We start from the raw sequence: 27,150 nt of genomic DNA on the forward strand, positions 1-27,150 counted from the left end.
TATTCTCAATGGTATTTCAGTAATAACCCTACTCAGAAAACCAAAGGGGTGGCAATAGCAATAAGAAAAAATATAGATTTTCGACTGGAAAAAACCTTAATAGACCCAGATGGTCAATATATACTAATCAAGGGCTTATTGTACTACACACAATGTACAATTGTTAGCATATATCTCCCCAGCGTTAACCAGATTCGTAATTTAGGGCAATTAACTAGTGATGGGCGAAAAAGTGTGAAACTCTGGAAAAATTCACAAAACGGCGAAAAATTTGCAAAACGCATTGCAGTTAATGGGCGTCAAAATTACTTTGATGTGCAACAATTTTGACACGATCGTAAATTTTTATACATAGTAACATAGTAAGTTAGGATGAAAAAAGACACACGTTAAACACAAGACTAATGATTGCAGTTTAAATGTCCATTATTGGCCTATTCAGCACAATTGAAGTTTTTATTGCAGAAAATTTGATAGGACCATATGGGGTTTTGAAATATTTTAACCATTAAATACATTTTGTTGCTAGTAATGTGCTGTTCCTATTTCAAAAATAGATAAAAGTATAAACTAAGATAATGTTACAGTAAATATATTGTAAAACTCTTCTAAATAGAAATATATAGACAACATGTTTACTTTAAGAAATGATGAGAATTCATACCATGGGCGTAACAGCAGCAAATCTGAGTTCTTCCCTATGCTGTAATTGTTTATTTACTGATATCAGTGTAAAAGGAAGAATAACCTTTTTTTACAGATCTTAACAAGGAATGAAAATGTGTGTATTTTTTCCATCAGTATATAATCTGTACTTATTTTACTCAATTAAAACCAGACTTTGCAGGAATCCCTGCTGCTCAAGTGAATGAAAAAGATGTAGCCCAAGGCAACTTCACAGCTGGCACAATTTTCACTGTCCTCTGAACAGCAGGTAGAAGTTGTAAGGAAAGTTGTAGCTTGTGTCTGTGGTACCACACTGACAAACTTCAGCTATGGAAATCTTTGATTAACCTTAAAATTGCCATTTCATTCACAGCACATCATTTCCCTAAGGGTTTCCAAGTTTTTATTTTTCTTTAGGAAAAAATGATTTATACAATAAAAAGTCTCCTTAATGTACGTGAAAATGCAGTTTCATTTTGTATGTAGAGGCTGCATATGCACACAGTAAAGCTAGAAAATTATCCAAGCTCATAAATTTCGACATTTTTTTTAGTTAACCGTGAGGATAATAAATGCACATTTGATAAGAATTAGAAGAGATATTTTTAACTTCATGGTCATTATGCCAGTCCCCAAGTGTAGGGTGCCCCAAAGTTTTTTTTTTGACAGTGCACTTGCCCACCCACTGTCAGGCTTACCAGTATAATCCAGTCGTAGAAGGAGCTGGAGCTGTAGATATTGAACCCACAAGCGCCTCACACAACCGCTACCCACCTGGAGTGGAACAGGGAGCAGGGTTGTGGAGAGTAGCCAATGAGCGATCAAGCGAAGTACAAAAGGATTAGGCAAAGTCGTGGTCAGGAGGTCCGAGGTCAGAAGGCAGGCAGCGATATTCGTAAACGATGAGACAGGCCGAAGAGTCGAGACAGGCAGAAGAAATCGTAGTCCAGGTACAGGCAAGGGTCGGTAACAAGAATTCAGGAGTATAAGACGCTAGGGTTTCAGTCAAACAACCTAATAACCAGGCAATGCATCTTAGTCTGGATCTGGTTTAAATATTGTTACTTTGGCGCCAAACTGGCGTCTTTGCGCTGGCGTTGCGGAACTGACGCCAGCACGTCCGTCTTAGGCGTTTCCGTCCGCGTCCTTGCGCCAGCGACCGCCGCCGGCGCCTTCGCGCCCGCGCCCGTCGCGTTCGCGCCTGTCACCGGCGTCACGCGCCGGCGCGCATTAGCGCGCCCGCGCCTGCGCCGGACAGGACGCATGCATAAATTCTCACATTGCCCCCCATCGAGGAGCGGCCTCAGGACGCGACAACCAGAAGGCTTACCAGGATAAGTTCCATGGAATTTTTCCAGCAACTCCGGAGCGTGGATGTTAGAAGCTGGTTCCCAAAAATTCTCTTCCGGACCATAACCCTTCCATCTCACCAGGTACTGGAGACGTTTGCCTCTTAATCTGGAATCTAGGATCTCCTCAACCTCAAATTCTTCTTGACCATCGACTAAAACAGGAAGCGGAGGAGGAGCCGTACGCCCAGGAAAACGAAACGTTGAGGCCGGTTTCAGAAGTGCAGCATGAAACACTGGATGAATGTGCCAGGATGCTGGAAGTTTAAGCTGGAAAGCCACAGGATTGACTTGACGAATAATAGGAAAGGGACCCAGGAAACGTTGACCCAACTTCCTACTGGGACAAGAAAGCTTAAGGTTAACAGTTGACAACCATACACAGTCACCCACCTTGAACTCTGGGTCACCTCTCCGTCTCCGATCAGCATAAGTTTTGAAATTTTGTTGAGCCTTCTTCACGTTTTCTTGAAGTTTTTGAAAATTATTGGACAGAAAAGTTAATCGGTCCTTGACAGCAGGAACTAAAATGTCAGCAACAATGGCAGAGGGAAAAGTTATTGGATGAAGACCATAGTTTGCGAAGAAAGGGGACTGATTGATTGAAGAATGGTGGGAATTGTTGTAAGCAAACTCTGCAAGAGGAAGAAGATTCACCCAATCGTCTTGCAGGTACGAAGAATAACATCTCAGATATTGCTCAAGAGTCTGGTTAGTTCGCTCGGTCTGGCCATTGGACTGGGGATGAAAAGCAGAAGAAAGGGACACCGAAATTTTGAGTGCTCCACACAACGATTTCCAAAACTGTGATGTGAATTGCGGTCCCCGATCCGACACCACCTCATCTGGAAGACCATGAAGTCTTACTACTTCCTTAATGAAGGTATCGGCGTCTCGGAGGCAGAAGGAAGTCTTGGTAACGACTTAAAATGAGCCATCTTGGTTAAACGGTCCACAAAAACAACAATGGTGGAACAATCACAGGACAATGGTAAATCAGAAATAAAGTCCAAAGAAACTGAACCCCATGGACGAGAAGGCACTGGCAGTGGTTGAAGAAGACCAATAGGCTTAGAATGAGAGTCCTTGGATCTGGTGCAAACTTCACATGATGAAACAAACTTAAAACAGTCTTTAGCCATCCCAGGCCACCAAAATAATCTCTTAGCCGAGATAACAGTCTTCTTGATACCTGGATGACCCGCCAATTCGGAATCATGAATATTCTTAAGGACCTCTAAACGCATTTGTTCTGGAACAAAAATTTTACCTTGATGAAGAAGAAAACCCTCCTTGGGAACTAATGATGGTTCCGAGATGTTTATGGATGCGTCTTTAATTCCATCTATAAGAGTAGACTGTAGCGTAGACTGTAGCAGGAGGAAATTATTAGAGTTAAAAATCGTCTCAGGAGCCAGAGGAACCTCGTCTTCAGGAGAGAACATTCGAGATAACGCATCCGCTTTAACGTTCTTTGACCCAGGACGGTATGTGAGATGAAAATTAAATCTCATGAAAAATAAAGCCCACCTTGCTTGTCTAGGTCTCAACCTCTTGGCCGAACCTAGATACTCTAGATTCCTATGATCCATAAAGATGAGAATCGGATGTTTAGACCCTTCAAGGAGATACCTCCACTCTTCAAGAGCTAGCTTGATGGCAAGTAATTCACGGTCAGCTACATCATAATTACATTCACTCTTGGCCAACTTACGAGAAAAAAAAGCAACAGGATGAAGATCCTCTTGAATCCCAGTTCTCTGCAACAACACAGCACCCACCGCAAGTTCTGAAGCGTCAACCTCCAAAATGAAAGGAAGGGAGACGTCTGGATGGTGAAGAATTGGGCCTGAAGTGAAGAGAGTCTTCAGTTTCTCAAAAGCCCCCTGAGCCTTTGTGGACCAAAAAAACTTTTGATTATTACGAGTCAACTCAGTAATTGGAAGGATGACTTGAGAAAAATTCTTTATAAATTTTCTGTAAAAATTTGCAAAACCAATAAAACGTTGAACAGCTTTTTTGGAAGACGGAATTGGCCAGTTAAGAATTGCAAAAATTTTCCTGGAGTCCAGCTGGATACCCTGAGGAGAAATGAAGAAACCCAAAAAGTCCACAGATGATTGTTCAAACACACATTTCTCGATCTTGGCATACAGCTGATGAGTGCACAAACGTGCCAGGACCCTCTTTAAATGTAGTCTGTGTTCTTCCAAAGAATTAGAAAAAACAAGAATATCATCTAAATATATGATGACGAATATATCAAGGAAGTCTCTGAATACATCATTAACAAAATGTTGAAACGTTGCAGGGGCGTTGCAGAGACCAAAGGGCATGACTAGGTATTCAAAATGCCCATAACGAGTACGAAAAGCCGTCTTCCATTCATCGCCTTCTCTTATTCTGACCAGATTGTAAGCGCCCCGGAGATCCAGCTTAGAAAAGATCTTAGCCTCCGCCAAACGTTGAAATAGTTCAGGAATGAGAGGAAGTGGGTAACGATTTTTGACTGTGATTTTGTTCAAATCCCGGTAGTCGATGCAAGGCCTTAATGAATGATCCTTCTTCTCAACAAAGAAAATCCCGGCTCCTGCTGGAGAAGAAGACTGTCTAATGAAACCTTTAGCCAGATTCTCATCTAAATAAGAACGAAGCTCCACAAGTTCAGACTCGGATAAAGGATAAACTCGTCCAAAAGGAATCTGAGCCCCAGGAAGAAGATTAATAGGGCAATCGTAAATACGATGAGGAGGTAACTTGTCAGCCCCTCTTTTATTGAAAACGTCCGAAAATTCCCAGTAAACCTGAGGAAGAAGGTCCTGGATTTCAGAGGCAGGGGATAAGGAACAGACTCTATTTGAAGAGGAAATACATTGAGAAGAACAAAAATTCAAAAGAAAGTTTACTTCACCGGTAGCCCAGTTGATGGACGGGTTGTGTTTCTGCAACCAGGGTAATCCCAGGATGACGGGGAATAAAGGAGAAGAAACCACATCAAAGTTCATGACTTCAACATGCCCTTTATTCAACAAAACAAAAAGTGAGACAGTCTCTTGCACCACAGGGCCTGAGGTAATCAGAGAGCCATCTGCCACACGGAGAGCTATGGGATTCTTCTTGGTCTGGAGCGGTATCTGGAACTGTAGTGCTACTCTATTGTCCAGAAAACACCCGCTGGCCCCAGAGTCAAGGATTGCTTGGAGTTCTACCCGCTTGTCTCCCCACTGTAAAGACAAAGAAACTGTCAGGAGAGGCACAGGAACATGGCAAGAGGTAAAGTCTTTTTCAAGCAACTTCTTACCCGCTGGGCGGGTCAGACAACCCCGAAGCAAATGACCTGCTTGTCCACAGTAGAGGCAGAGGTTGAGTCTGCGACGCCTGATACGCTCCTATGGAGTTAATGCAGATCTAATGGCTCCAATCTGCATGGGTTCTGGAGCTGTACTGAAGACTGGTGGAGGCATAGCTGGAGAAAATGTAGAAGGCATTCGGACTGGAGGAGGAGCGGATGGCAACATCCAAGTCTGAGATGGAAGGCCCGCTTTCTCAGCCCTTTCTTCCTCTCTGCGTTCCCTGAGCCTCTGATCTTAATGGATAGAAAGGAGGATGAGGTCCTCCAAACTGTCGGGGATGCCAGTACGGGCTAGCTCATTCTTCAGTTCGGATGAAAGTCCAAAACGATACTGATTCTTTAGTGCTGCTGGGTTCCATTCAGTATCGTCCGCCCATTGCCGGAACTCCAGCGTGTAATCTTCCGCTGGACGGGTCCCTTGCTTCAGGGCACGCAAGGCAGCCTCGGCGGTAGTGGCTCTGTGTGGATCATCAAAAATGACTGCCATTGCGTCAAAGAAAGAATCCACTGTGGCCAATACAGGACTGTGACGATCCATGAGACGAAAGGCCCAAGTCTGTGGTTCTCCCGTGAGGAAAGAAATAATAACCCCAACCGGGTTTGCTCAGTAGGGTATGTGTGGGGTTTGAGCGAGAACAGCAGCTTACAGTTGCTCCTGAAGTTCCGGAACACCTTTCGGTCACCAGCGAATTTCTCCGGAAAGGCCACCTTGGGTTCCGAGATTTCCGAGGTAATCACCTGGACTTCTGCTGGAGCAGGAGGAGTTGCAGCAGCCGTGGCGGATGAGTTCTAATGTGCTCCTGTAGCTGCGAGTAGCCACTTTGCAGCTCCCGAACAGCTTGCGTGAGAGTAGATAGCTACTGGGTCAGGACAGCAAACGGAGATGCTCCTTCAGCTGGATCCATCTTGGCCTGGTTATACTGTCAGGCTTACCAGTATAATCCAGTCGTAGAAGGAGCTGGAGCTGTAGATATTGAACCCACAAGCGCCTCACACAACCGCTACCCACCTGGAGTGGAACAGGGAGCAGGGTTGTGGAGAGTAGCCAATGAGACGATCAAGCGAAGTACAAAAGGATTAGGCAAAGTCGTGGTCAGGAGGTCCGAGGTCAGAAGGCAGGCAGCGATATTCGTAAACGATGAGACAGGCCGAAGAGTCGAGACAGGCAGAAGAAATCGTAGTCCAGGTACAGGCAAGGGTCGGTAACAAGAATTCAGGAGTATAAGACGCTAGGGTTTCAGTCAAACAACCTAATAACCAGGCAATGCATCTTAGTCTGGATCTGGTTTAAATATTGTTACTTTGGCGCCAAACTGGCGTCTTTGCGCTGGCGTTGCGGAACTGACGCCAACACGTCCGTCTTAGGCGTTTCCGCCCGCTTCCTTGCGCCAGCGACCGCCGCCGGCGCTTTCGCGCCCGCGCCCGTCGCCAGCGTCCCGTGTCACGCGCCGGCGCGCATTAGCGCGCCTGCGCCGGACAGGACGCATGCGTAAATTCTCACACCCAACTTGAGTCCTGTAATTTTTATGGACACAATTCATAATACACAAATGAAGGAGTGCCTGCAAGTGATGGGCAGATAAATTCACCAGGCATGTATTCACAGTGAATTTTCTGCATTTCGCCCCCAGTAAATGAATTTGCAGAACTGCTGTGAAAATTTGCTGGCAAAAAAATCCAACGAAATTTTTTTTTTTTGCGCGCGCCAGAATAGTCGCACTCATAAAAATTGTCGCGCATAAATATTATTTGGATGCCCATTGACTTTAATGCATTTGGACAAAATAGTCATGCGTATAAAAATTGTTGCTCATGTCAAAACTGTTGTGCGTCAAAATTATTTTGACGCCCATTGACTTCAATGTGTTTTGTTAATTTTTCTGCATTTCACAAATTTTTCAGTAAATTCACAATTTTTACCTGTAACTTACTTGCTGCTTTCAAGGTTAAAACTTGGTTGCAGACTTAGGAAAGAATAGAGACTGCATACTGATACTGGTCTTGACAGTTAGTCTAGATACAGTCAGGCTGTCAGTTGGATCCCATAAACCTGAATGTCTACAGCCAACTTCAATTGTAGATAACATTCTAAGTCTCCTAATTTAGCAATAAAATGAGCCGCAACAGTATAAGCATCTTAATTTAGAAAATATTAAAGCAAAAAATGATTTTCCATTATTTTACTGACCAATTACAATGAAGTATTATAGTCAGGATCTGAGTTCCTTTCTCTGACACAAACATTTTTTGAGCTTCATAAATTTTAGAGCCACTTTTAAATTTTGCTGATGCAGCAGTGAGTCGACCTCTGCAGATTATTGGTAGATGTTCTACTAAAATTCATATTTATTTCAGTTAATGCTTCCAACTATATGAAAAAAGTTCCCTTATAATAAAAACGAGTAAAGAATAAAGCTACTCAAGTGAACAGAAAATCTATAATCAAAATAACAACCTTAAAGCTAAACAACTAAAAATGTTTCATGTTAAAATAACCAAAGTATATGGCCAGGTTTGAAAGAAACAACTGGAACTATTTTTATCTAAAAGATAAATATACCTAAACCTAATTCCTTGTGGTGATAGTTACTGATCTATTAGCAGAATGTTTATTAGCAGTTACGAATCTTGTACTTTGTCTGCTAGGAACTACATGGATTGCATAACTTTGGCTTCAGTTATCACAGCTCTACAGCTCTAACAAGAATAATGAGCTTAACCCCAAAAGACTATACAATAATAGTTTCAGTTGGACTATAATGTCAATAAAGGTAGGGAGCAGCCAAGTTAAATGTCAAAAATACCATTGTGACAATACAAAGAACTTAATAAAACTTAAACAACCTTCCTAAATACTATAGTTCACATATATATATATATATATATATCACATAGGGGATATTTTCCAAGCTCCGAATACCCGAAATTCCCAGAATCCGAAAAATTTGTGATTTTTTTTTGTGTTACAATAGGCTTTTTAAAAAAATCATGAATTTTCTGGAATTTATTAAACCCCGAGGGCTTAAAAGCCCAAATATAAAAACACAGCATCTGTTGAGATGTTGAGATGTTGAGATGTTAACCTGTTGAGGTTGCATAAAAGTCAATGCGAACAGTCCCATTGATTTTTGGTTGTGTCGGGGGTTTCGGGCAATTTCACAATGTTTTCAGAGATTTCGGGTGAAAACTCCAAAAAAATCAGAGTTTTCGGGGGAAATAAACCCGAGCGGCTCAGATCAGAGTTTGTAGCAGCCGATAAATGACCCCAATAGTGTTTGGAGAAAACAGGAAAGTAACTACTACAAATATACATTAAAACTAATGATGATTATCAGACTAGGGGTGGTTTAACAATTGTGATGAAATGGATGAAAGTAGTCACGATTTTGACTCATATATAATATGGACATGAGGCTTATGGCAAATTGTAATTACAAAAGCACTTAAGTGGCAAAATATTCTATTGCCCCTTATTATAAACTTGTATTTTATATGGAGGAGGAAATGTCCAGACTTGTGAAATGTATACTTTCAAATACTTTACTAAAGCCTTGGAATGTTCTTGGTGGAGTAATAGTATATCAGAAAATGAATACATGTAACTGTGTTACTGGTCTGAACAAAAAACAGCACATAGTGTCAGTGTGCGTCTATTCTTAAAATAAAGGAAATGATGGATTGATTGTTTAAGGGGACAATAGATTGCTGGACAGTATATCTTAAACATGATTACAACAGGCAGCTATTTGCTTAAACTGCACAAATATCAATGTCAAAGTACAGTCATGGAGAAAATTATATTGATGTTGTAGTCAGATTAAGACCAAGGGCTGTAGGCATGCTTGCATGCAGAATAGTAAAAGACAAAATCTTGGATATGTAGAATAAGAAGCCCACTCTGGGCACTATGTAAATCAAAAAGCCAGAAAAGAGGGAAAATTAGCATCCAGTTTGCACACATGTCAGAAGGGTACAAATAACAAATGTGTTCAGACAAAATCTAAATGCACAGTTACAGCAGAAAAACACCAATGGTTGTAGGTAAAGTTTGCTAAAAAAAACAAAAAACTTTTTGATTGATTTTGAATAATGTATTCTTTAAAATTAATAAAACATTTATCATTTGAGTGTGTAGTTATGAAGCTATTTCCCTTTTGCACTGAAGCTCTTACAGTTTGGAAAGTAAATGCTTCTCTGCCAGGTTCAATGATAAATCTACTCTTACAGTTAATCTGTTTTATGGCTATTAATCCTAGGACCTGCATGGCATAAATGTCAAGATTGAGAGGCAGAATACAAAACAAAAATATATAAAAAAAATAAATAAATAAATAATTGAATAAAAATAAAATAAAATGTAAAGGAATTGACATAAATAGAAACAGTTTCTTTTTAGATTAAACAATAAATGCCATCATTCATAAATATCATAAAACAATATTCAGTCCTAAATTATGCTGATTCAGTCAATTTTAAACATGTACTGTTATTTCTCAACTGTTTTAATATAGCCATTACAAATGTAAAATATGGATACTATAAGATATACGATACTATAAGTTAAATTCATTACTTCGGCAATGTAAATAGTTAGATTACTAGGGTCAGTGCTGGTACTTTTTAGACAACATAACAAAAATATATTCTCTTCTACTTTTTAGATACAGTAAGGAGCATGGCCTTACTGCCACTGGAGCCATTATATTTGGTGCTCTACTTTCAACCTTAATATTTTTGCAGTGTACAGCCTGAAGGGCTCCTGGATAATGAATTCTGGGGAATTGAATTTGGAAATTATGATGTGTTGCTATATTCACTGATGCCTATTGCTATTTTATACATATTTCTCTAAATAATTTTAGCATTCCACTTCTACCTGTGAGTTGGCCAACATAAACAGAATAAAAAAATGTTTTTCTTGTCACTAAAGTTATACCAGAATGATAAAAGGATGACATAAGAAGTATTCACTGTTGTGTTTCTTTTTATTCATGTTTACGGTTTGTTTGCTCTTTTCTACATTCCCATTTTGTTTTTCCTATTTTAAAAGGAAAAAATACAAATTTCACCATCTCAAACCTATTTTATTTAAGGAAAAAGATTCCATCGGAAAAGACCCTATAAGGAAAAAAATGTGAATTGCAGTAAAATCATAATCCATAAAGTGATACATTTATCTTTTGCCACTGTCTAAATGGTGAATAAGTTCTAGTGCAATTTACAGTTTGCATGTTCATTATAAATTACCCCTTATACATGCATTTTTTTGTGCTTCTGATATTGGTTGATATAGTGTTAATTTCCCTCAATAATTTTATTTAGATATGAGTATTTATTTAATACATCTTAAGGAGCTTGTCTAAAATCTGGGCAAAAGGAGAGTTACTACATTATTTCAATTACAAACACTGCCTCATGACCACGGGTAGGTGGATTAGCTTTAAATCAAACTTTAACCATACAAAAAACAAACAATGGTAACTTGCAAAATGTCCACAGGTTTTAGGTTTTTTTTAACACTTTGGAATGTTTTAACTATTAATTTAAAGCTAGATCACAGATTTGAATATTAAAATTTAGTTTAACACTAAGAAAAACTATGATTACTTGCTACAAAAAAAAACAAAAAATATAAATGTTTACTTGACAAAGTACACATTTCACGTGTCAAAAAGGTAACAAGTGAAACTATGGATTGTTATTTTCATACCCATGAGCTACAGTAAAGCTGTAAAAGAGGTATTGCCAAATACAAGTTTTTTTCTACAAAAATATGACTGTATTGACTAAAATAAAATTTCTTTTAAGGCTTTGATTTGGTGAAATGTGAAGATCCAGGCACGCCAAACTATGGATACAAGATTCGTGATGATGGTCACTTTGCAGATACAACAGTTTTATATAGCTGCAACCCAGGATACACAATGTATGGAAGTAACATCATGAGCTGTCTTAGTGGAGATAGGAGAGTATGGGAAAAACCACTTCCAACATGTGTTGGTAAGAATGAGTATATATTTCTGATTATAACCATCATTTGTTTCATTGTTTTATATTACATGCCAACACATTTTTATACTATGCACTACTACCGATTAAACTTTGGTACTTTAGGTTTTATTCCCTGAACTAGAAACACTTGGGAAGTAAATTTGTCAAATATGGAATTTCCAACTTTTTTCTAATGTAAAAAATGTCCTAATATGTGCTCAATTATTAAAATTATCACAACTAAATCATGCAAAAATCTGAAAAAACAACTTGAGGCAGTTTATTCTACCCTTTTTCAACAAGCCTATCAAATTTTGAAACTAATTTCTAAAACTCTTGAATCAAAAATAGATTACATTTTGAAATCACATATCCTATTGATTTCTAGATGAACTTGGCAACTTTAAGATACAATTCATCCAGGTCATGGTATATCTAGTATATTTAAGTTTGCCAGTTTTTTGCACTTAGTACATTTTGTAAATTACAGTTCTGGAAGCTTAAATTTGTGTTTATGGCAGCCAAAAAACTCAATTTGGAATGTTTAGAAATCTGCCCCAAAGACTCTTCTACATGCCACATTTAAATAGCATGGTGCTTAAAAATCTACCTATAGTGTCCCATTGAGAAGGATAAATATTTATGTGAAACAAAAAAATATTACTGTAGACCTTTAGATGAAGTTGGTATAATGACCCAATATACTACTGTATATGTAGGGTTGCCATCTGTCCAGACAGCTCAGTTTTTGGAAGGGTTGTAGGAACATAACTGCCTCCCTGGTTTTATAAATTAGGAAATCATGACAGGACCTTCCTTGGCTGATGTGGAGTTCATCCAATCGCCAGTTGTTGTATCATAGTCCTGCTCTCTGACATCACAGTCCCTTCCCCAATGTCACCTATCATAACCCTTGATGTCACCATCCCACCCCATGGCATCACCACCCTTCTCCTGTTTGGAGTTACTGAAGAAGAAAGTGGACAACGCTAACCATATGTAGCATAAAATCTAATAATCATTATAATCAGAACCATCTACTTGACATTTTTAACTCTCTTCTTGATAGACCAGTTGCATAAATTACATACTTCAAAATAACATACATTAAATAATTACATACATCAAATCAGTGATGCCTACATCTATAGTGGGGTTTGACAAATTCAGAATTGGATTATACATGTTTCATGATTTATTTTTTTATGTTTAGACCATGTTTATTATCCAGTAGTAGCAAGGTATTGTGTAATGCTGCCTTACTTGTGGAATGTACTGTATTTTAATTAACAAGCTGCCTAGAGCTCCCTAGAGCCTAGGGAGATTTGGTCCTCCAGAGATAAAGTTTCCTTGTTTCCTTACCTCAGGCCTGTTTTATTTTATACCTAATAAATATAATATATATGTGACTAAGCTTCTTTTTAAAAAAAAATTTGCAGCTGAATGCGGTGGTCGAATATACGCTGTGGCATCTGGGCGAATTTTGTCACCAGGATACCCAGCTCCATATGAAAATAACCTACATTGCACTTGGATTCTGGAGGCAGATCCTGGAAAAACAATTAGGTATTAATTGTATATCTTGATCAGTAAGCTGGAAACATTAACATTTTTGCATATACAATAGAACCCCCATTTTACGTTTTTCAGGGGACCAGAAAAAAATGGTGTAAAATCCAGGAAAATGTAAAATCAGGGAAATGTATTATGCATAATATATAGGTGGGACCACAAAACAACAATGTAAAGTGAGGAAAAACTTAAAACCAGGGGACGTAAACTGGGGGTTTTACTGTATTTTAATATATGAAGGATATGACACAGGACATTAGGGTTCAGCTGAGAGGTGTAGCCTATTCCAGGAGGTGCAGCATACAAGAATTTGTGTGAGCACCCTTTTTTCTGCTTTCTAGTACTAGTACTAGTATTGCTTGTACCAAGCAATAATCTGTTTTCAACAGAGACTATATTCAAAATAGATCAATTTTATCGAAATTATAGTCCCTGGCTTAACACACCTTTTTACTACCTAGAACGTTTTTTCCCTGGAAGGACTAAAATAATCATATTGGAAGAGTTGGTCAATTACAACAGGAGTCCTGTATACAGTATTACCAAATTGTAATGAAGTTAAGTAGTGATGGGCTAATTTGGGGCATTTTGCTTCCCTGAAAAATTCACGAATTTGCAGTGAAATTTGCAAAACAGTGAAAAATTTGTGAAACGTCTCATTTTTGATGCCTGCGTAAATTCTTTTTGACGCCGGCGAATTTTTGCTGGCGAATTTTTGCGTCGGTTTCACAAATTTATTTGCTGGCGGTGAATCGCGGGAATTCGTTGCGTTTTCAACAGTAAAAAGATCAATATCAGTGAACAATCTAAAACTTCAGGGATATGCTTATATATGCTTACATGTTGTTTATAGGTATGTTTCTACTGTGAATGTGTCACTTTTATTTTCTAAAGAATCAATAAACTTTCAAGAATAGAATATATTTATTTTTTGTTGTCAGTTGTGATTCAGTTTGCTTTCATTCCTGTGCCAAACAGCCCTTGCAAAACAATGGATGCTGCTGTCATAATAGCTGTAATTTTTTGTAAGTCAAATTTGGACAAAACTGAATGCAGTTTCGATGTACCGGATTTCTTTAAATATTTAAACAGTTTGCTTTTCACTGCTTAAAATATTCCATCTGAGTAAACATTACATCTTTCATTATTTACAAAGCTAAATATTATTTCTCCTGTGCATTCTGTTTGCAGCCTTCACTTTATAGTTTTTGACACAGAAGTCTCACATGATATCCTAAAGGTATGGGATGGACCTGTAGACAGCAATGTTCTTCTGAAAGAATGGAGTGGCTCTTCTCTCCCTGAGGACATTCACAGCACATTCAACTCTTTGACATTACAGTTTGATAGTGATTTTTTTATCAGCAAGTCTGGCTTTTCCATACAGTATTCAAGTAGGTATAAAACTCAGCTCTATAAATTTAAAATTATGAAGAACCTGTGCTCTGTGGATATTTCAGTTGCTTCTGCAGTTACAAGAAAACTTTTTTAATACAAATGAATTAACAATATTATACCTATTAAACAGAAATGAGATTCAGAACATCATTACGTCTATGCATACTAGCATACTGATATTATATATATATATATATATAATATTCCACAGTACCCACACTCAGACCAATAGAGCCAGTGGTGCACGGTCAATAATGTTGATATATATGGAGATGAAGGATCAGCACTCACTGTCATATGGTGAAGAAAGGTGTTTTATTTCATGCAAAATACATCTTTATCCAACGTTATGTTCCCACATAGGGACCTTTCTCTTGAGAAGATGTATTTGAAAATGATGAAATAAAACACCTTTCTTCACCATATGACAGTGAGTGCTGATCCTTCATAACTCTCTCTCTCTCTCTAGTGTATGAGCATGGGTTACACTGCAAATCTACACTCAGGGCTGAGCCTTCGCTAAATGGAAGCTTCACCTTTAAGATGTTGTAGCACTACAACACACAGGCATATTAATGTAAAAATAGATGAATTGGACGCCAGGAGGTTCTTGAATAGCAAAACAGGTGAACGGATTTATTATGCACAAATGCAAATGACCTCAGGTTTACTCACAGCATATACAGGATACAGCAGATGGAATCACTTGGGACATAGTAAGGATCACAGTTAGACAGAAGCGACTCCTTTAGGTATTTGCAGATAGGTGTACATCAAATCCCAGTTAACCGACGTTGCCAGTGAGGGGATCGCAATTGATCAGGTAGGGCACAGGTAGTCCTTTGCTAACCTAGATGCCTATCAACTGAGTTCCCTGCTCTAAAGGCAAACTGGCCTTGTGAGAAGCTACTTCATTCTACAATCCTTGTTGGAGCGACAACTGCTCTTTCTGCTACACCTCTCTGTCTTACTCTCCTAGAGAGTCTACTACAGGAGCTTACTATGCTAGCTGTTCCTTGTTCACGGGGTTACCTGGTCCCCAACTTAAGCACCAAAGGTGTCAGGTCCCTTTGGGGTAAATGACGTACTGGGGCCTATGGTGATCCCAGGCTCAATGGAGATCACCTAGCAGAAGCACCAGGAGCTAAAGAGGAAGAGGCCACTCCGTGCACAACACTATATAGCAGTGTGGCAGGGGAGTGTCATTACACTCTTTGTCCAATAGGTGAGGGTGTTACACTGACAGGGCACATTTACAAAGCTCGAGTGAAGGATTTGAATTAAAAAAACTTCGAATTTCGAAGTGTTTTTTTGGCTACTTCGACCATCGAATGGGCTACTTCGACCTTCGACTACTACTTAGACTTCGAATCGAACCATTCGAACTAAAAATCGTTCGACTATTCGACCATTCGACCATTCGATAATCGAAGTACTGTCTCTTTAAGAAAAACTTCGACCCCCTACTTCGGCAGCTAAAAGCTACCGAAGTCAATGTTAGCCTATGGGGAAGGTCCCCATAGGCTTGCCTGCGTTTTTTGATCGAAGGATATTCCTTCGATCGTTGTATTCAAATCCTTCGAATCGTTCGATTCGAAGGATTTAATCGTTCGATCGAACGAATAATCCTTCGATCGTTCGATCGTAGTATTAGCGCTAAATCGTTCGACTTCGATATTCGAAGTCGAACGATTTTAGTTCCTAGTCGAATATCGAGGGTTAATTAACCCTCGATATTCGACCCTTAGTAAATCTGCCCCTTAAACTGTTGCAAGGGCTTGTGCCCAATAACAAGGGATAAGAGAACTACAAGGAAAGGTAGGGATTAACTCTATAGGGATAGGATATCCTATAGGTCCCTATATATATATATATATATATATATATATATATATAACCTGAATCAGACGCTTGCACTCTAAACCAGTCTTCCATGAACGTGGGTGCTGGGTCAAAGTATTTATGTAGAGTTCAAGAGGACCCGCACACCTTGGTTAGTGAACCAAAAATTTCTTTATTTTTCAAACTTGTGCATCCAACGTTTCGACCCACATTAGGGCCTTTATCAAGGACCTTGATAAAGGCCCTAATGTGGGTCGAAACGTTGGATGCACAAGTTTGAAAAATAAAGAAATTTTTGGTTCACTAACCAAGGTGTGCGGGTCCTCTTGAACTCTATATATATATATATATATATATATATATATATATATATATATATATATATATATAAAAGGAAGAGTTGATGGCGCACCAATGACACCTTTACAACAAGTTCAGCTTGAATAATCATGGAGGTTTATTAGACAAATGTTTCAGTTCCTCACAGGAACTTTCATCAGGGAAGGAGGAAAAACAGTGAGGCGTTTAAATTCAAATTGTGGCGCCAAAGGTGGTTGCTAAGCAACCGAAAAGACAGGGTAAAATAATTTCAGTGTATGGTACAAATGCCGACATAATTTGCACTCTTGTAGGCCACTTAAGTCTCTATATGCTCATACCTCTTCACCATCATAGTAGTCACCTATGTCCATGAAATGCAGCATAGAGTGAAAACAAAATGTTGGGGGGCGTGTCATCAGACCCGTCCAAAGTCCTGTAGCAGTGTGTACCTTGCATAGAAGGTGCCGAAAGGTTTAGTGGGGTGGAGCGGATTGCGTCACGCAGCGTTGCGTGTGTGTGCCCAGGAACACTGTGTTAGATCCATAGCAACAGGCTATCACACCGTCGACAAAGTTCCTATTAGATTGGCACAATAATCATAGCTTTGGGGCAGACCGGCGCACCATGCTATATTTAATCTTGCTCAATCGTAACTTACTCAGGGTATTCGGGGGCAATGAATTGGCAATTGATAGCCCCACCTTCGCTTGCTGCACACATATCAGGACCGGGGTACAAACCAGAGACTTTACAAAGCTTTAAAAACTAGTGAATGCATAAATTTCCTTACTTTTCATTTGGAGTCTAGATTTGCAAAAATAATATTTGCTTTTTTTATTTAATGGGCCTGTGTAATAAATCACTGGACTCTGGTCTAATCTAAAACCCCATTATGATTTCAGTTTAAGACAGCATTCAGAACAGGAAGACATAAAGTGACAAGTCTAATTATATTAATTACAATCAGCCTACTGTACTTTTTCATTAAAACTTAATTAGTATGTAATCATGCATACAAGGAAGAGAACTGAACTGTGTACAAATGACCTTTATTCTATTAGGTGCCTAAAAAAAACGACAGTCAAGTATCGAACCGGCTTCTTGTTTCCTTTTTCACAGTTTAGCCAAGTTATTAAAATACATCTTATTTTGTTGATTCTAAATTTCATATTAATAATGTATGCAAAATACAGGTGGGTACACATAAATAGGGAAAAAAAAACCAAAGTATTAGGATAAGTTCCCATGAACCTTTCTTGGGATGCTTTTTCAATAAAGAAGATGATGTTGGAATCAGTGGAGAACTGATTTGTAGAATAGTGGTCCATGGACGGCAAAAAATGGAAAAGCTATAATCGAGCACAGCTTCTATGTTATATTTTATTTTTCTATGCATAGATAGCTATCCTGACCATTAAAGCATGAACTTCATAAGATAACATATTGAAAAATAAATATTGGTGTTTACAACAGTGTGTACATTTTGTTTCAATAAAATTGGTTTGCAAAAAACTATTTCTCAGGAGTCCCTAGGCAGCACAGGTGGGTTAATGCACACTTTCCTCCAAGAGGTAGGATTTTAAAGACATTTTTCTACTGACAACTTTAATTTACACCTAATCCTAAATTGCATAAAATTGTTGGGAATATATTGAAGTATTAACATTGAGATGTTGTTTCCACTCATAATCACCTATCTTGAATGAAATGCAGAAATGTAGAATAAAGTATTTTTTTTAAAAAATGGTAACATTTTTTTATTAGAACATTCAAGTTTTAGTTTAAATAATGGAGTGATGTTATTATCACTTGTGTGAGCTTATACTATATTTTCTTTCTTAAATAAAGTAGTGTTCAGAGGAACACAGTGGTCAGGGAAGAAAGTGGCACATATATTGTGGGTTTCTTTTTCCACAATTGTGGGTTTATTAGTGGACTTCCAGTGCTAAAGCAATATGTGCTATAAAAAAAAAAGCATTGAAAAGTAGGGATGTAGCGAACTGTTCGCCCGCGAACTAGTTCGCGCGAGCTTCGACCGTTCGCGTCCGCCGAATGTTCGCGAACGTTTGGGAACGTTCGCATTTTGAGTTCGCGTTCGATCGTTCGACCATTCGAATTCCTTCGACTGCTAAAAATCGAACGATTTCCATTCGTTCGAACGATTGTAAGCATTCGATTCAATGAAAAGCATTCGATCGAATGGCTTCGATCGTTCGATTCGAATGAAAATCCTTCGATCGAATGATTAAAATCATTCGATCGTTCGAATCGAACAATTTTAGCGGTGTTCGAAGTTCGCGAACGTTCGCATTTTTTGCCGGTGTTCGCGAACGGCGTTCGCGAACACCAAATCGGCAGTTCGCTACATCCCTATAGAAAAGTCAGTGTTATTGGCAGTCAAAGGGTTAAAAAAGACATTTCCCCCACATTAATGGAGACCACTGAAGTGTGACAAAGGATAGGGAAATGAATGAATTTGCAAATAGGAAGAAACCATAGTTCAGAAATATGAAGAACAAATAAAACATTTTGTAAATTATTGGATTTCATTTTTTTAAGCTAATATTTAGTGATGGACGATGGATTTCCAGCGAAATTCACGAAACAGTGAAAAATTAGCTAAACGCCGTCCATTTTTTTACACTGCCGAATTTTCTCTGCAATTTTGCGAATTTATTCGCCGGGGGGTGAATCGTGGGAATTTGCTGCGAATTTGCATCTGGTGAATAAATTCGCCCATCACTACTTATATTTATAAATTTGCATGCCTATGTTGTGGTAGCCATGACTTTCCTCTTTTAGCTTAGATGTACCTTGGCTTTATGGGTTAACAACATGTTTCTGAAATGTTCAGTCTAAATGTATTTAATGCTTTATATGTTATTTCTGTGTTTGCTCTTTTGGGATGCACTGACAGAGGTCATAGTATAAGCTAACTTTTGAATGTACTGTAGCTTAATAACTTTCCGTATCAAATACTGTTGTTTGTAATTAAGCACAGTACTTTCTCTGCAAAGCAAAGTAAGAAGCCATTGACACCAATAATGATAAGCTGGGCAAAAACTATTTATTTGAGTGAAATGAGTGCACATTTTTAACATGCTTGATATCCTTCCTGAGAAATGTCTGTGCACTGTGCTCACTATTACTAAAATCATCTTTGCATGCAATTAGCTATTTAAAACATTTTATGCAAAGTAAGTTCAATATTTAGATTAATTATTGCATTGTGTATATGAAGGAAAAGAACATAAAACAGCTATCTATATCCTTTACATGAAATAAGTGGAGGATGGGAGATTTATTCATATTTTAAGCTACAGTAGACTGGTGAACCATTAGGGCAATAATAAATTTCTTTTATAAAGTTATACGTTTGGTGGAAAATACACTAATGCCATTATAAAAAATAAAAATTTTCATGTTGTTACTAATTTTAAAAGGTGTTCCTAGTAGCAGATTTGTTATCACTGTATTTCAGGGTACACATAAGCATTCCAAGTAATTTGATCTGTGTTCCCACTGAAAAAAATAGACATTTATCAAAACTGATAACTGTGAAATACCTCAGAATGTGCCATTCTTTGCTGTAGTAAATCCTTGCTTCCCAGTGCAAGTTGGATGTGGGGCCATTTTAAACTACTATTTTTGTTAAAGCAAAGAAAATAAATTGACAAATCCTAAATTGTCAGTATTTTACAGGCAGTATCTATCATTACCACTATGTAACATTTAGTGACAAATGCATTGGACTCCCAATTGTCAGAAGAATTGACACCAAGGCAGGGGTCTGATGTTGCTAAGATTTGGATCGCCAAAAGCATTAGTTTTAGTCAGTGCCACATAGATCAATATTCATTAGTATAAACATAACAAAAATTATAATCAAGCATAACAGAAAGAAAAGTATTAATCTGTTTTATTCTTAGCCAGATCCAACACATACTGCCCAGTTTTATTGATGATATATAGGAATAAATATAAAAAATCCATTACAATAAAATACTGGTCTATAGTGTAGACCAGGGCTGTCCAACTGGCCGCATGCGTCCCGCGACCCCCCCTCACGTGGCCCTCCACATCAAAGTCTGCCTGCTGTGTTTGTTTACCATATATAAACTTTAAAAGGTATCACTACAGAGATTAACTGGCCCCTGCATTGTTTAAACCTCAAATTCAGACTAATCCCCTGCATTGTTCACACCTGTGATCCCCCTGTATTGTTCACACTTGTGACACCTCTATTGTTCACTCCCCTAAAGACCTGTACTGTTCACACCTGAGACCCAGACTGAAACTGCCCACATTGTTCAACTGTTCACACTTTATTCAAAATGCTAATGGGGCACCAGCACCGTGTCACTGTATGTAGTACATTTTAGAGTGGCCCTGATTCCTGTCTCCTGCTCTGTTCTGCCTTCTATATGCTCCCTGTGTGTGTCATACTTTAGTATTTGTTCTGGGGGTTTGTTAGCATTTGAAAATTATTGTTAGTGCCCCCTAAAGTGTTTACTTATATGCTGGGGTAGGGCAGGGGAGGAGGAGGCATATGGATGTATGGGTATGTCTTATATGACTTAGCTTTTTTACCATATGAGTGGCATCCTTGCCAGGGCAGGCACAAGGTAGTTCGGCACCCTAGGCAACAGCTTCAATCAGTGCCCCCCTGTCCTGCATTACCATTTCCCTCCTTACCATGATGGTTTTTAAATAAAGAAAGCAAGAAAATGTACAACACTTTTTCATTTACTGTATATTACTGCCCCCTGTACCTGTGCAAGCAAGCTCAGCAGCCATCCATCATACAGCCCTCCTGCAGCTATCATATTGCCCCCAATCTTTACCTGTGTCAGCAGCAGCCAAAAATAAATCTGATCACATCATATTGCCCCCAAATATTTATGTCACTGTGCCAGCGCCCAGCAGCAACAGCAAACATATTGGCCCCAAATCTGTACCTGGCTGTGCCAGCAGGAAGCTTCATACTTTACAGTAATAGAAAGAATGTCTTCAGTTCAGTGCAAGTGTGCAAGGCTGAGAGCAGCGAGAGCCACACCAAGCAGGCCGCCAGCTCTCTACCTCTCTCCGGCATTAAACACATCAGTGACGTCATTGACGCATGTACGCATGTCGTGGTGCACTGCACAGAAGGAGCTATTACTTGCCGGCAAGAGGGAGAATGGGAAGGAGATGGATTCCACCCAACTGGGTGAACATGATTACGGAAACAAATTATTAAATAAACGCTTGAAAAAAGTGCACCCCTCAATGATGGCGTCCTAGACAGCAGCCTACTCTGCCTACCCCTAGTTCTGGCCCTGATCCCTGCAGTGAGCTCCAACCATTTGGTTTTTTGGTGTGCTATTAATGTGGACATTGTCTTGCGGTAACATGGGTGTGGTTTAAAGTGGGTGTGGTCTAAAAACAGGGAGTGGCTAACACTGGCTTCCGTTATTGGCCCTCCACAATGTAGATTGGAAAAATTCTGGCCCACGGTACCATAGAAGTTGGACAGCACTGATGTAGACTAATTTGTGTATCAGGATTATGTCATTTGTCAGGAATTAATTGACAAATAAGATTAATCCATGTAAACCTTGAATTAAATGAAAAGCAATTTTAATGTGGCACAGACCAGTGTACACTTATGGGCATACTTACTGTATTATGCTGAGTAAAATGAAATTCATCAAAAGAATAGTGTAAAAGCTGTGTAATGGCGAGTTCATCAAGATGTGTGTAATTTTACATCATGCTAAGGACATTTGACGCCGTTATTTTACTTTGCTTCCGACGGATGTAACTCTAAGAAAAAATGCATAAAAAATGTACTTCATTCTTTTTATGTCAAAGTCTGGCGATTTGTGGTTTATAACCTGCTGTTTTTAACACAGCATAATAAATATGCCCATTATATAACTGAAATTCATTGAATTTAGCTCATAGTAAAATATATGCATGATCCTATGCACTGAAGAAGTCCCCACAACTGTCACTCTTGGCAATAGTAGGAAAGAATTCTCGGTGTGCTACTTGATTCCCTAAGCATTACTATAGACAGCTGGAAGTGCCATCATCTCTCAGATGTGAAAAATGTCAACAGTTATTAAATTAATTACAAGGTAGCAGTCTAGTGAACATGACATTATGAATTATATACAGACTATAGCTTGCTAGGTGTGGATAGCATAAATGATATATTTGCAGGGTTGTGTCATTCCAAATTAAGTTTACCCTCTGTTAATGTTACTATGGCCTACAACATTTCTATCAATGGCTGGATGCTATGGAAGTGAAAATAATATTAGCAGTTGTTTTTCTTCCTCAATTCATATCACATACACAGTGGCAGAACTACACACATCATCCATATGATACAAATTTTTTAAAAAAGTTTTATTTTGGTGATATTTTACATCCATATAAAAGAGTTGCATTTATAAAGGCTCTGCCCTGGTATGTCAAATGGGAGCTGTGAATGCCGTGATTGCATTGTGCATTCTCCCACTGTGTGAGGAAATCTCCTGCACTTTAGAAGTAAGTACTTTTAGGTACTTTTAGAAGTAAGTACTTTTGTACAATACATCTATATGAGGTGTTTGTACAAACACCTCATATAATGTATTGTTAAGGTCTTAAATACAGTATTCAAACCCGGGACATCCACCGTGGCGTGGAGGCAGGGGCAAGAGAGCTCTGCGCTGGTAAGATCAGACCATATCCGGGGAAATGGACGGGTTCCAATGGACGTGGAGCCAGTGAATACAAGTAATTCTGTACCCTCAGTGGTTGTCCTGCCAAATACTGGGAATGTTATTGTTGTTAACTTGTCATCTTAAGAAATTAACTACAGATGAATTATTGGTACTATCAAGGGGATTCAATTTTATACCAGAGAGGAGCTGGGACGCCTTTTCCCTGACTTTCTCTGACTTTGAAACGCCACTTTGCGAACATTGACAATGATTTGGATATGGGGGATATGTCATTTATTGAAGATATGTATTGAATACAAGAAAATCAGTTATATGATTTTAGAGATTTGTGCCTATTGACTGATTTACAGGATTTACAGAAGGAAAGTTTAGGAGAACCAATCTCTAATATAATACATTCAGATATGAAAAGAAATCAGATTTCTACCCCATTAGTTCCAAAAGCCCCCAGATAAATATGTTCCAAAAACTAGTACAAGCAGATATTGAGAAGCTGGGTGACACAACTAGTAAATATAAATGTGGTAATTTGACATGGAGCCAATACAGGGCCCTAGTGAATTTGAGTCGAGATAAGAGTGGTCATCAAGTTAGCAGATAAGGGGGTTCAGTGGTAGTGATGGATGCAGTAATGTATGAGGCTGAGATAATGCGCCAATTAAAAGATATGGCTACCTATGCTACTCTAGATAATGACCCTACGGCGAGGTTTACAAGGGAGTTGGAAGTATTGCTGTGGGAGGGATATGACAAGGGGATATTGTCTTTGAAGGAATGGGAAGGCTTAAAATGTGAATCCCCAGTATTTCCAATATTCCATGTGCTACCCGAAGTGCACAAGTCACTCACTGATGTCAAGGGTCGCCCCATTGTAGCTGGCATAGGGCCCTTGGGGGAAGGATTGTCATGCTACATTGATAGGTTACTGAAACCACTGGTTGAACAACTCCCAACGTACTTAAGAGATACCACTATGTGTATTAACAAGATATAGGATTTGGAGTGGAGATCTACTTATAGATGGTTTACAATGGATGTGGTGGCTTTGTATTCATCTATTGATCATAATAATGGTATTGAAGCAGTTCAGTTTTGGTTGGTTATGGAAAATTTGTTTTCTGAGACACAATCTATGTTTCTGCTGCTGTCTATTGAGTTTTTACTTAAATCTAACTACTTTTTGTTTGATGGCCACTATCTAAAAAAAATGTGGGGCCGCAATGGGGGCCTAATTTGCCCCCATATATGCAAATTTATACATGGGACATTTCGAGCTGCTACATATTTTTGATGTGGCTAATCCACGTAGAGGTAGGATAATTCGGTTCTTCCGTTTCATTGATGACTGTATAGGTGTGTGGGATGGAGACGAACTCTCCTTGGAGGAGTTTGTTCAGTATTGCAATGACACAGTAAGTGGATTAGCGTTTACAATGGAGACACATGACACACAAATTCCATTTCTAGATGTCATGTTTATGATCAGGGATGGGAAGATCTGTACAGACCTCTATAGGAAACCTATCACTCTGAACACTTTATTGCATTCCACGAGTGCTAATCCATCTAGCTGCCTGAGTGGGGTCCCAGTGGGACAGTTCATATGGTTAAGGAGGACCTGTTCTTCCTGGGATGATTTTCATTCCCAAGCTATGCAGTTATGGGACCGGTTCATTGAGAGGGGCTATGATGTGAGTGTTATAAGATCAGCTTATGAGAAAGCAGTAGCCATGAATCTATTGTCCACTAAGAAGAAAAGTGAATAGAAGGAAGTAGCTAAGGCAGAGGGACACAAAACTCCCCTGTACGGTTTTGTACAATGTATGGTAAAGAGGTGTAGTCTATCCAAAGCAGTGTTAGGAGATACTGGGGTGTGCTACTCCAGGACCCCGTGTTAGCCAAGGTCCTTGAAACGCGACCATATTTTGTGTTTAAGAAAAACAGATGCCTGGCATCATGGGTATCTAGGAGTCAGTACACATCCAGGGACTTAGGAGTGGTCAAGTGTTGGTTAAGATACAAAGGCAAATACAAGTGTGGTAGATCGAGGTGCAAATCATGCCAATTTTTGAAGGTATCTAAAGAATTTAGAGCCACCAGTACTGATAACCCCTCAATCCATCAATAGATATTTCAATTTCACATCAAGGAGGGTGGTCTACTTTGTGACATGTGCATGTGGTTCCCTATATGTTGGAAAGACCATGAGGAGAGTGGGGATACGTATTTTGGAACACATCTCAGCTTTAGGAAGTAAAGATTTTAAATCTGCAATGGCTAGGCATATTCAGGAAAAACATGAAGGAGTAATTAACATACAATTCCAGATTATAGATGAGCCAAAATGGGATGTAAGAAGAGGAGATTTCAATAGGAGACTGATGCTCAGAGAAGCGTATTGGATTCATCAGTTGAAAACTATAGAAGTACATGGGGGTATGAACCGAGAATGGGAGATATCATGTTTTTACTGAAAGGGCTTTTTGTATTATTGTGGTTCTGTTGGGGGTGATTATATTCCCCTTCCTTTTTTCCCTGTTGTATTCTTTATACCATCACTATGCTTTATGAGTATCAATGTTACATTTTAGCAGTGGTGGGATGTGATATGGGGACAATATTGTGAGTTTTAACTACACTTGAGATACAAAGACAGTGTTGCTAGTTTTAAGTACAGTAGAGTTATGGGAACAATGTAATTAGTATAGTATGTCACTTGAGTAGCTGAAATATATGGGCAATGGTAACACTATTTACTTCCTATATATCTATATATATATATATATATCAATCTGGGTACTATAGTCTTTGTTCAGTGTAAGAGGGTTCTTATCTTATGGGGTTAATAGTGAGCATGGTGTGTGGGGGTTGTGCTCATTTAAGGGAGGTGGATGTATGTTGCCGACAGCTTCTGCTCAAGTGGCTGGGGGCCACAAAACGCGTTAAGCATTTTTTTTACCATTTTAAACTGGCTTCCTTGGTGCTCCGCTAATTGAATCTACTTAAATACAGTATGCATACTTGCATTGAATCTTCTTGTAAAAGAAATGTGTTTGTACATATGTAGGACAGTTTCAGATTGTATCTGCTCAAATTGCCCTTTTCTTTACCCAAAATTTGACTGTAATAGCAGGAGCCACAACTTGTGCACAGTTTAGCAATGCAGGCACAAATTTAGCCTCTCCATTAGCAAATTGCACCAATATGGTCAGTGTCAATAACAGTGTTAGGATATTATTCAATAGGCACAAACCAGTTGCATGTATGAAAATAATATATTATTGTGAAACCATGAAAAGTAACACCTTCTCAAGGCAGGTGTTAAGTTTATGGTTGAGGTTTGGTAGTTCTTAATATTTGTAAAGTAGTTAAGTTTATGACAGTATAAATAAAAGAATAAGACACCTTATATTTTTGTTCTTTTCAGTGTCTCATGATTGAAAATGACAGGCACAACCTCATTACATTTTTCCAAAAATACAAAAAATCCATGATTTACAAAACATTATAATTAGCAAGATTACGATAAACTGTTGTTCATCTAAAAATACAACGTTCAAATTAAACTGAATATTGGGGCCATGCAAAAAATGACCAAACACAATATAAGTAAATACAATTATGTTTGCACACTGGATACTAGATGTGCAATTGTAACCCTCCCCCCCCCCATCTTACCTATTGCTATGCCGTTCTTGTCTGGTTTGTGTGATAATCTGAAAAACTTTTACTATTACATATTTGCCTAGTCTTTTAAAGTTCCTAAATGATTTATTATTTAACCATTTTGTATTTGGGTCAATCTATTCTTGGCATATGATTAATGTCTGGATGTAATTGAATCCAGAGAGCTTTTTTTAATCTCTTGACTATGAGAAATGAATGCAAAACAAGTTCACAACTTTATCCATACTGCTTTAATGACAGCTTGCATAGATCATTC

General features: G+C 38.6%; 1 protein-coding gene across 1 annotated transcript in view; it reads left to right on the forward strand.

Moving 5' to 3' along the window:
* LOC108717438 (CUB and sushi domain-containing protein 1) overlaps window positions 1–27,150 on the forward strand; it is a 786,063-nt gene that overhangs the window by 569,941 nt on the left and 188,972 nt on the right. Inside the window, exons 23-25 of the mRNA XM_041564732.1 lie at window positions 11,176–11,367; window positions 12,798–12,924; window positions 14,122–14,324. Of these exons, the coding sequence (XP_041420666.1) occupies window positions 11,176–11,367; window positions 12,798–12,924; window positions 14,122–14,324 (522 nt within the window). The remainder of the gene's footprint in view (window positions 1–11,175; window positions 11,368–12,797; window positions 12,925–14,121; window positions 14,325–27,150) is intronic.

The sequence above is a fragment of the Xenopus laevis genome, chromosome 5S (genome assembly GCF_017654675.1).
Source record: "Xenopus laevis strain J_2021 chromosome 5S, Xenopus_laevis_v10.1, whole genome shotgun sequence".
NCBI classification, from domain to species: Eukaryota; Metazoa; Chordata; class Amphibia; order Anura; family Pipidae; genus Xenopus; species Xenopus laevis.